The sequence below is a fragment of the Maylandia zebra genome, linkage group LG19 (assembly GCF_041146795.1).
Source record: "Maylandia zebra isolate NMK-2024a linkage group LG19, Mzebra_GT3a, whole genome shotgun sequence".
Lineage (NCBI taxonomy): Eukaryota > Metazoa > Chordata > Actinopteri > Cichliformes > Cichlidae > Maylandia > Maylandia zebra.
This window is the reverse complement of record NC_135185.1, coordinates 24,904,015-24,916,010: the sequence shown is the minus strand read 5'-3', so window position 1 is coordinate 24,916,010 and position 11,996 is coordinate 24,904,015. Positions and strand designations below refer to the sequence as shown.

The following is an 11,996-nucleotide window of genomic DNA, read 5'->3' as shown; positions in this document are numbered from 1 at the left end:
GATGCACAACTGTGGAGCTCTCAGTGTCAGGACACAGAGAACTGGAGAACAATTCGTAATTCAAAGCACATATTAGACACATTGAAACAGAAAACATTTGTGGGGAGAGGCCCTGGTTTAGACTTAGCGCTCCCTGATTTGTTCTCCTCGTAGTCCTTCCTCATGGCAATGGTCTTTGACCTCCAGTCAGGGATCCTGTCCTGTGTGACTCCTCCCTACTCTACAGTTGTTATTGTTACTGTAGTTTCATTTCCATGCAGTTGTCAGCTTTACCAACAACTATCATCACTACTGGAACAGGATGTTATCATACACCCACACACGGCTTGTAAGCGTTTAACAGTTTCACTTTCAACACTTCACACTCCTGTGTCTTAGTCAACCCTTCACACTGTGAGGGTAATGCTTTATCCTTCTAACAAGGAGTGTTTCCACAGGTTACCACAAGCATTCAGTTCCATCAAGTAACTCTTTTACACGGGTTGGGAACTCCAGGCCTCAAGGTCCGGTGTCCTGCAGGTTTTAGATATCACCCTGGGTCAACACACCTGAATCAAATGATTAGTTCATTACCAGGCGTCTGCACAAGTTCTCCACCCCTCCTCTATTAAGTGAAGAAAAGGTTAACCCTCATTGTAGGCATTCAATCAGAATGGAAGAAATTAATAAAGGCCGAGGTCATCTGATCAAATTAGATTTCATGTTTTTATTTACAAAAACTTTCAGAGAGAACAACTTCCACAAGATGATGTGTCATAAATGACATATTTCTTGTATTTATATTAAAACCAGTTATTGGTACAGGTCCGTTAGAGGTATAGGTCAATATGTACAACATTGTGAAAAAGTCTTGAGGTACAGCTTGTTTCCTTATATTTTGAAAAAGAAGATGGACAAGGGCAGAGGTTAATTGAAGTATGTGCAAATATGCATGAAAATACAGTATAAAAGGCAAAACACGAGTGTCCATAATTCTAACAACAGCAAAAGTTAATATTTTACAATACCACAATTATTCTTTAATGCACCTTGAATACTCTTTAAGTAATCTTCAGGAATAGTTTCCATGTTTCTTCAAAACTTTGGATGTTGACTCTCAGAATGATCCCACATCTTTACGGGATGTTAGTGCAGTTTGAAGATCACACTGCTTTCTTTACAGCCACTGAGATAAGTGAGCAATACTGCATTTAAACCACATGATGGAGGCAGAGACTAATAAAAGCACAGTAGGGGAGTCTTTCAAGAAGGCTCTATACAGTGGATTGTGAACTGCGTGAACCACCGCTCTGACTCACTGTAGATTTAAGCAGCACCAGCCTCCCTCTGTGGTAAATGGTTAACTCCACGTGTACAAGCACACAACACCATATATCCTCCTCTCCCTGATTCCAGAGTATAATTCCTAGAATAAGGCTAACAAGCCTCTCCAACCTTTAATGTGGACATGCTCTCCATTTCATCTCTGTCATGAAATGGAGAGAATCTTATCTGAGATGTGGTTTGGTTCAAAATCCTGGATCAGTGAGATTTTTGAAAATACTTTATAAAATAACCAATGAGTTCCTCCTACCATGTTGACTTTGGTCCTCCACCCCAGCCGTTGTGGGTTTCCTATGAGGCCTCTGATTTGCTACCAGAGTGCAAACAGGTGATGCAGGCTGGTTTAAGTGGTAGCTCCGAGTTTGGGTGAATGTGATTAATTTTGTAATGTGGGCCTTGATGAGTCCTCTAAACTTCCCTGTGGCAAAATAATAAACTACAGGATCCAAAATGCAGTTGAGGCCCATAAGAACCAGGGTGATCTGATGAGCGTCGCTCAGCAACTGACGAGTGGTCTCGCTGTACTTCACGTGGCCGAAGCCGTCTTCGATCTCCAGCACTGCCAGAGCCCAGGGGCCTTGAACTATGTGGTGTGGCAGGAAACACAGAACAAACACTCCCACCACTGCCAGCAACATCTGGAGAGCCCTCCGTTTTACCCCTGTGGGCCATTTAAATATGGATGTCACAGTGAGCTTTTTAGACTGTGTTCCTGAAGACTGACTTTCTGACTGAGGAGAATTTTTACAAACTAAAATTCGAGCAATAAGGACATTGCATATCACAATGAGTAAAAAGACAACAAAAAACAATCCAATTATTAGAAAATGAGTGACAGCCACTTTTTTCTTCTTGTCATTAGTTCCACCCTGGTATCCCTCAAAACAGCGACGTATGTCAGTGTTGTTTTTACGGTGCACGTTGATCCCTGGACTCACCAGAAAAGGAACAGAAATCGTCAGAACAAACACCCAGATACAAATACAAACAATAATTCCACGAATTCTGCGGTTTGACGAGGCTGCGTCTAGAGGCCGAGTCACCGCCCAGCATCTGTTGATGCTGATGGCTGAAAGGAAGAGGATGGTGCCGTAGGTGTTGATGAAAAAGAAGGTGCCTGTCACCCGGCACATGACGTCTCCATAAACCCAGTCTCCCTCACGGATATAATAGTCAATCCAAAAGGGAAGAGCACACACAAACAGAAGATCAGCAATGGTCAAGTTGGTCATATAAATGTGAATTTCTCCCATGGCCTTGAATTGACGAAGGCAGCGCAGGACAAACAGCACATAGAGGTTAGAGATGAAGCCCAGGATGAAGAAGATGATGTAGAAAACCGGGATGAACACATAACGAAACTGAGAGTCCAGGAACGGACTCTCAGTGGAATTAATGGTTGTGGACTCCACACTACTCATCGTTGTCATAGTAACTGATTGAGTCATCCTTGTCTGTGGGAAACAAAATACATTACCATAAATACAGTGTCCTGTGACAGATGAGCAGAGTTTTGATGCAGATGACAAAGGTAAAGCGTACAATGGAGGGAAAAGCCTTTGAGAATAACTTATTTTTGTTGTCCTTCCATTGAAGGCAGGTATAATAAATAAAAGCAACAAATAAATAAAAACAACAGTAAATGACTACAATAGGTTTAAAATAATGAAAGTAACAAGCAACAACATTTCTCCTGCTTCAAGGACTAAGTTGTGTATCAGTATTTATTTGTAAAAATGTATTTACCAGTCAAATATTGTGTCCCTTTCATCACCTTTTTAGCCATTAAATTAATTTAAGATGTATTAATGTATACACCAATCAGGCATAACATTATGCCACCTGCCTAATGTTGTGTTCCTCCCCCATTTGCTTCTAAAACAGCCATGAACCATCCAGGCATGGAATCCACTAGACCCCCAGAGGTGTGTATCTGGCACCAAGACAGTAACAGATCTTTGAAGTCCTGGATGAAGTCATGGATCTGACTTGTTTGTCCTGGAGAACTCACAAGATGCATGACTGGATTGAGATCTGGTTAATTTTGAAGCCAAGCCAATACTTCAAACTTGTTGTTGTGCCTCTCAAACCACTGCTGAACCATTTTTGTGTTGTGGCAGGGCGCTTTATCCTGTGTTGGGATGGAATTATTTGAAGTGCCTCAGTTCTATGCTTTATATTAACTAAAATGCCATATAACCATATAGCGTGGTATTAAGTGGACACGGCCCTGAAAATAAAGGCAATAGACTATACATCATGAAGCCTCAGTTGTAGACCATGAGGGAAAGACTGGGGTTGGATTTCTGACTTGTTTATGTTCATTTTATTGCTTACGCTAAAGTGATTACAGAACTAGAGATCTCTCTCACGTGGCCTGAATTCAGTCAAAGATAAACGTCAGAATTAAAACAGAAAGTAGTGCAAAAAGGGTCAAAGGTTGAACCAGGACGTGGTTCTCAGACTATGAACTGCTGTAAAACAGCTGACACTGAATCACAGTGCAAACTCTTACAACCTAAATACATACAAGGAGAATCTGTCACTGAACAAGCTTGAAACCCACTTACGATAAAGAACAACAGTCCAACAGTAAATAAGTAGATAATAATCTCTGTTTGTTGTTAGTTTTACTGTATTTTTTTCTGAATATGTGCCACACTGAAATTACTGTAATTGCTTTATCAATGGTTAGTTGATGTTACATGACCTGCTGTGATAATATATCCTCTGTGTCATTTTAAAAGAAACATTACAGAAAGAACCGTACACTTACCGTCTGCTTCTTCTGTTGATTAATGAATTTACAGCTGCAGTTCAGCAATAGCATGACTTCTCTGACAGAGAGGGAATTTATGCATCAGACTGTGTGAGTGGGAGTGTTCTCTCGGGGCAAGACGGAGGAGGTGTCGCTTCAGTCTTCTTAGGAAAGCCCCAAATGGTCCAAAATACGTAAAGTTCACCTCCACAGTTTCATACACCTGACAATAACAAGCACCAAGAAGAACAACAACAAAGAAATAATGTTACCAAGTAAAGAAATGAGCTGCTTACACAGGAAAACTGGCCCTTAAAAAGGAGAATGTCTGGCACATGCTGATACGAGACATAAAAATGTGGGGGTTATAGTTGTTAGTTTGTGTATGAAAAGTCACTGCCACTATTCACAGATCTTGGTTACATGTAATTTTCTTTAAAAAAAAAAATGCTGCAAAATGTGTTACCGATTATTTTAAATCACCCTAAAATAAAACAGGAACCAGAGTAGGAGCAGGCCCTGTGTCGCTGTGCCATCTTCTTCCATCATATACATAAGCATAAACTTACAGAAAGAAGGAGGAATATATTATTTAGAAATAGTGTAAAAACTTTACCGTGAACAGGTGTATCTGCCAAACACTGAGCTTCTCTTGTCTATCAGGCCGTCACCTGCCGAGGGAATTCCCGCAGATCAACGTCACCGTTAATTACGTCCATCCGAAAGCAAATTCGAAGATTGCGACTGACACCCCCGTGTACTCGCTCCAATCCCTCTGTCCCTCTGTTATTCTGTTGGACTTTAATTACTGTAATTTGAAGAAAACACTGGGCACTTTCTATAAATATGTCAATTCTCCTACACGCTTCTGGATCTTTGTTATGGTTCCATTAAAGGTGCGTATACATCTGTGGCAGGCCCCGCACTCAGATCCTCTGACCAAAACACGGTGCATCTCCTGCCTGTTTATAGGACTGTGCTACGGAGAGAGAAGGCGAGGAAACACCCCACAAAAGTATGATAACAACGTCTCTTTAGACCTGCAGGGCTGCTTTGCCTGCACTGACTGGTCGGTGTTTACAGAGTCATCCGAAAACATTAATGAACTGATCAACGTTATCTGCAGCTTTTGTAGAGATATGATTATTCCTTTAAAAGTTGTGCATAGTTTTCCCAAATAACAAACCATGGTCTTCGAGGCTGATTCATGAAAGGAAGACAGCTTTTATTGAAGGGAATATCTCTAAGGTAAAAAAAAAATTACAAAGGAGATATGAGTTTGTTTCTTGGTGTTATCAGTCGTTTTTAAATTTCAACACCTTGAAAACTAAGGACATGGTAATTGAATTCAGGAAGCCATCCCCTCATCGTGCAATGAATGGTGCAGCCATTGAACTGGTGGCTAGCTATAAGTATTTGTGGGTTATTCTTGTTATTGCTCTGTCCTTTGAGTCACATTTTGCTGCTACATTGAAAAAAAATGTCCAACAACGACTGTATTTTTTTAAGGAGATTGAGAGTTTTTAATGTTTCATCTGCAATGATGACCCTTTTTTATGAAAGTTTTATTGATTTAATATTTTGTATCATTGCTTGGTACCGATATTTGTCTTTAGACCAGACTTGGTCTGGACTCCAGAGCACTGAGATTAAGCTAACTGGTAGCAAGAGCCACCTTTCAAACTGACTCAACAGTGGACATCTAGGCATGGTGTGAGTTGTGTGCGTCGCTAAAGAACTGTAAGATTGATTCCTGCCTGGAAAGGACAGTCTTGAGCCTTTTATGTCATTTAGGAAATCAGCTTATGTAGAAGACATCTGTACTTGTGAATAAGCGAGCAGTGAAAAGAAGTTCTCCATGTGTGCGTCTTAGAATATTAAAAATGAGAAGGAATCTGATAATACTAGAATATGAATCATGTCAGCATAAAAAATGTTAAAAGTGGGAAAGCACAAAGGATACAGAACATCTTCTCATTTGTCAACACCAACCACATTCCTCCATTCATTTTATCTTTCAGAATATTACTATACTTACTCAACTGGCCCTCAGTTATCATCATGTGCTTTCACTGTAGGCATTCAATCAGAATGCAAGGATTTAATAAAGGCAGAGATCCTCTGATCAAATTTGATTTCATGTTTTTATTTACAAAAACTCATATACATTTCAGAGGGAACCCTGCAAATGTTTAAAGGTAAGAAAAAGAAGTCCTTTCTTTAAAAAAAGGTTTCACCAGTGGGTGACCATGACAATAAGATCCTCAGTGATGAGGAAATATTACAAAAAAACCAACATGTGATGCAGGTGAAAGGGAAGAAATGGCAAAGAAGAATGACAGAAAAAGCATGTGCAAATATGCGTGAAAATACATTATAAAAGGCAAAAATAGAGTGCCATAATTCTAACAGTAAAAGTTAATATTTTACAATGCCACATTTATTCTTCAATACACCTTGAATTCCAGGTTTCTTGTAGGCCATTCAAAACATATTTGGATGTTGACTCTCAGAATGATCCCACATCTTTACAGGATGTTAGTGCAGTCTGAAGATCACACTGCTTTCTTTACAGCCACTGAGATAAGTGAGCAATACTGCATTTAAACCACATGATGGAGGCAGAGACTAATAAAAAATAAAAGCACAGTGTCATTTTAAGCTTCACCAGCGTCCCTCTGTGGTAAATGTTTAATTCCATCTGCATGTACAAGCACACAACACAATGAATGCTCCTTTCGTCTCTCCCTGATTGCAAAGTATAATTCCTAGATTAAGCCTCTCCAACCTTTAATGTGGATATGAAACACTACATGTATAAAGGCAAATTTACACCATGGAGCACTACTCTAAACAACTGTCATATATTTAACTCTGTCTATGGAGCTGGATATTTCTTAAAGGTTGAAGGTTTTAAAGCATGTTTAGTGCCACCTTGTACCAGTTAAGAACATGACATCACTGGGTTGGTTGGTTGCAGATGTGAACAGTGCAGAGGACAACCTGTCTGAGTCACCAGACAGGAAAGCTGGAATCCAACACACCAGCTTTTCACCAGGCTTGGAAAAATGTACTGTCTATTTTCTCTGTCTCTTTAGCGGTAAGTTGTTCTTCATTGCTTTTGTCCAACACTGACATCAATTAATTCCCCCTATGGACATGCTGATGAATCTTAGGATTCCCGATCGTGCATCGATAAGAAACTTAGTTATGTTTGTGGAATGACACAAATATACTAACCTGTTATGTTGTAAACTGTTTGGATGTAATTGAGAAAAAGATAATTTTATTCCATAAAATAGTGCTTATTGCATCTAGCGCACATCTGCGCTTCTATCTGATTGCACCGTTCGGTACACCCAACCCAACAAAAGAAAATCAGTGTCTGACTCTAGCTTGTCGGTTCAGTGAACCACCAGTGCACCTGACTATAACAGCCTCTCCTTCACACAGTCCTCATTTATAAAGTGGTCTACAAACTCTAGCCTAACAGCTAACAGCTAGCTACCAATGAAAACTACTGGTAAATTGACAGAGTGAAAGTAGAAAGTACTTCCTTCGTTTACAGTTTTTTCTGATTGCTTAAACCCTAACTGTGATTCCTGTAGCACAATCTCTAAAACTATTCAGACTTATAGCAAAACCACTCACTGAGTTTGCAAAACTAAAAGCACAAAAACTGCTTTGCACTCAGTTTGCAATTTTGTAACACACACTTTGCAAAACTGTAGGCACAATTCACTGCACAACACTCAATTACCAAATTTCCAACACACTCCTAGCAAAAGTATACACATGTATGGCTATCATTAACACTAACTTGCCAACTGTCTGGCACACTTTCACATGTGAAAACTTTTTTAGATAATTAGTTCACTTTGCAATCAGCCTAAGCACTATAATACAGGTAAGCTGTGTGTGCGGAGTACAATGGAGGGAGCAGAAAGAGTGAGAAGTAGAGGAGGCCGAGGAAGAGGACGTGGAGGTGAAGAAGTAGGATGAAGAGGACGACAAGGACAAGGAGGAGCAAGAGGAAGACGAGAAGGGGGGAGAGGAAGGGTAGGAAGAGTAAGAAATAGAATTGCTGATGACATCAGAGCTACAATAGTGGACCATGTAATCAACCGTGGAATGACCCTGAGGGTAGCTGGCCAACGGGTCCAGCCTAACTCGAGCCGCTACACTGTAGCAAGTACCATAAGGACATCTTGAAAAGAGAATCGGTTAGTACAGTCACTTCGCACAAAGATTTGTAGCACTGCCATATGCCAATGAGAAACACACCAATACCATTGATGTAAAAATACTGAAATTGTTACTTTACAGAGTTGCTAGATGACCAGATGCTGGGGGCAGAGGAAGCATGTTCACTGCAGACCAAGTAACCCATATAGTCATTATGGCGATTGCAAATAATCCTATACTTGGAAATAAACACTTGTGTTTGTTTTGATGTGTTTGAATAAACACCAGTACTTGAAGTTTGGATCCCTCTATGCTTATGGATCTATGACAGAAGTATGAGCTCAAACTGACATAGCCTACCTTGTGCGCAGAGAAAGCAAAAGCCAGATGTGTTTTGTATTCATACCATCAGTGTGCAGTTGGCGCATTGTGTGCTTAGTAGATGATGGCTTGTGTGTACTGTTTGATACGGAAACACCATTTTTACGAAGGTGTGAAGAGTTAATCTAGCTGTGTTTGCTTTTGCAAGAGAACTACAATGTTTTGATTATTAGGTGACAGGTTTTCTTATTTGTGTGAAGAGTTTTGCAAAATTAGCCAATAGTTACAAAAAATGTGCTTAAGCAATCAGAAAAAACTGTATTATCATCAGACTCACTGCTGCAGCCAAATGTGATTCCCTTAGACTGCTTTTTGATTTTAGTCTCTTTGTTTTCCTCTGAGTTTTTGGTTCTGTCACTAGTTAGCTAACATAACCTAATATAAGTCTGTTAGCGGCAACCAACCTACCTGTAAACATGCTCTACAAAATTTAACTTTAAACTATTATTTCCTAAATCCAGCTTCACAGACGTGCTACCTCATTGTTGGTTTTTTTAGAATAGGGCTCCACTGCATTACAGTTTTTCTCAATTGCTTAAACGCATTTCTTGAAACTATGCCTCGTATTCTCAAACACAGTAAACAACAAATTCCATAACATCTCACCCACTTTCCCAAACATAGTATTTTCAGGTCAAAATAAAGTTCTACTCCCAAAACCATTCACTCTTCCTGAAAAATCAAACTTTGCCCACAGACAGCACACTCAAGGCCTCAAAAATACAGACACTACAAGATAGTGTTACACATTGGTCCAATAAATTAAAAACAATATTTCCAAAACTGGCAAGTTATGTTGCTTGTGGTTCTTCCCCTCAAATACCTTTTCACATGATGAACACAAGATGCGATCAATGTACATACAGTGGCACGATTTTTATTCATGTACCATGCAGTACAACACACGCCAAAAACATTATCCCACCTCAGCATCCTGTCTTTGGTCTGGGTCAGGCCAGGAAATCTCATCCACATCAGAGGCTATATTGGCCCTAGCCAGGCAGCAGGGGGTAAAATCCTCTTGCATGCCTGATCCAACCCTGGCATGCATCTACTGATATGTCCAGGAAGGCTTCTTCAGTGGCCTGGAGGAGGTGAACACGGACATAAGGTTCCCTGTTGTACACTTTCCACCACCACGCTGAAAATAACTCCTTTATCGGGTTAAGAAAGGGAGAGTATGCAGGCAGGTTAGAAAACATTGGGTTATTGGTAAACCAGTCATGAACCAGAGCAGCGCGATGGAAGCTGATGTTGTCCCAAACAACAACATAGTGAGGCTGCTCTGGCTGTGCTGGTTCCCTGTAGTCCACCTGGAACATATGTTGTCTTACACCATCAAGAAAAGCAAGGCGAACCATACTGTTATAGGGTCCTAGAATGGCATGGCGGTGGAGTACCCTCATTGGCTGATGGCTGTGCACATAGTGACATTCCTTCCACGCTGACCAAGGACATTTACAATAGCCCGATGGCCAATTATGTTCCTCCTCCTCCTCAACCTCTTCCTTTGCATGTCTTTGGATCCATTGTTTCAAACCTGAATGAGCTGACTTTTGCCCTTTTATCTATCCATTAAAGTTTCTGATTGGTGAGTGATACATTTTGACTCCTAGTGTTTCCACTTGGTTAATTTGTAATGTTATGTTAATTAAAGTTACAGTTTTTTCTGATTGCTTAAGCACATTTTTTGTAACTATTGGCTAATTTTGCAAAACTCTTCACACAAATAAGAAAACCTGTCACCCAATCATCAAAACATTGTAGTTCTCTTGCAAAAGCAAACACAGCTAGATTAACTCTTCACACCTTCATAAAAATGGTGTTTCCGTATCAAACAGTACACACAAGCCATCATCTACTAAGCACACAATGCGCCAACTGCACACTGATGGTATGAATACAAAACACATCTGGCTTTTGCTTTCTCTGCGCACAAGGTAGGCTATGTCAGTTTGAGCTCATACTGCTGTCATAGATCCATAAGCATAGAGGGATCCAAACTTCAAGTACTGGTGTTTATTCAAACACATCAAAACAAACACAAGTGTTTATTTCCAAGTATAGGATTATTTGCAATCGCCATAATGACTATATGGGTTACTTGGTCTGCAGTGAACATGCTTCCTCTGCCCCAGCATCTGGTCATCTAGCAATTCTGTAAAGTAACAATTTCAGTATTTTTACATCAATGGTATTGGTGTGTTTCTCATTGGCATATGGCAGTGCTACAAATCTTGCTCCTCCTTGTCCTTGTCGTCCTCTTCATCCTACTTCTTCACCTCTACGTCCTCTTCCTCGACCTCCTCTACTTCTCACTCTTTCTGCTCCCTCCATTGTACTCCGCACACACAGCTTACCTGTATTATAGTGCTTAGGCTGATTGCAAAGTGAACTAATTATCTAAAAAAGTTTTCACATGTGAAAGTGTGCCAGACAGTTGGCAAATTAGTGTTAATGATAGCCATACATGTGTATACTTTTGCTAGGAGTGTGTTGGAAATTTGGTAATTGAGTGTTGTGCAGTGAATTGTGCCTACAGTTTTGCAAAGTGTGTGTTACAAAATTGCAAACTGAGTGCAAAGCAGTTTTTGTGCTTTTAGTTTTGCAAACTCAGTGAGTGGTTTTGCTATAAGTCTGAATAGTTTTAGAGATTGTGCTACAGGAATCACAGTTAGGGTTTAAGCATTCAGAAAAAAACTGTAACATTATTGAATGCTAGTGCTTTACCACATGGAGTAAGCAGTGAAAAATGTAGGGACTTGTGTGCAGAGTTTTGCAGTAACAGTTCGCCAAATCTCACTCATGTGTTAACATAATAATAATAATGGATTGGATTTATATAGCGCTTTTCAAGGCACCCAAAGCGCTTTACAATGGCACTATTCATTCACTCACTGGTGGAGGCAAGCTACGGTTGTAGCCACAGCTGCCCTGGGGCAGACTGACAGAAGCGAGGCTGCCATATCGCGCCATCGGCCCCTCTGGCCAACACCAGTAGGTTGGTAGGGTAAAGTGTCTTGCCCAAGGACACAACGACCAGGCCAGAGAGCCCGGCGACCTTCCGGTTACAGATGCAATTCCCAACCCCCTGAGCCACGGTCGCCCTATAGTGTTTATAGTTCAGGGAAATGGGTGTGCTTTTTGTAAAATAGTGTTATGGTTTTGAAATTTTAGTTCAAAAGATTGTTTATAATGTTTAAGCAATTGAGAAAAACTGTAATACAAACTGTGGTGTTTCATGGCCACCTTAATAATGTAACTAAGGATTCAAAATTATTCCAAGGTTAGTCACTGAGATTCATCTCAGTCATAAAATAGAGAGAATCTTATTTGAGATGGGGTTTGG

The 11,996-nt window shown here is 40.3% G+C and overlaps 1 protein-coding gene across 1 annotated transcript; it reads right to left on the bottom strand.

Annotated features, from left to right (window-relative positions):
• Window positions 1-686: 686 nt before the first annotated feature.
• Window positions 687-4,154, bottom strand: LOC101467821 (platelet-activating factor receptor-like). The gene is made up of 2 exons (XM_004540398.3): window positions 4,100-4,154; window positions 687-2,777 (listed from the first exon to the last, which is right to left on the bottom strand). Exons 1-2 carry the CDS (start codon window positions 4,151-4,153, stop codon window positions 1,545-1,547), a joined length of 1,287 nt encoding a protein of 428 aa, XP_004540455.3. The 5' UTR covers window position 4,154; the 3' UTR covers window positions 687-1,544.
• Between the last annotated feature and the right edge of the window lie 7,842 nt (window positions 4,155-11,996).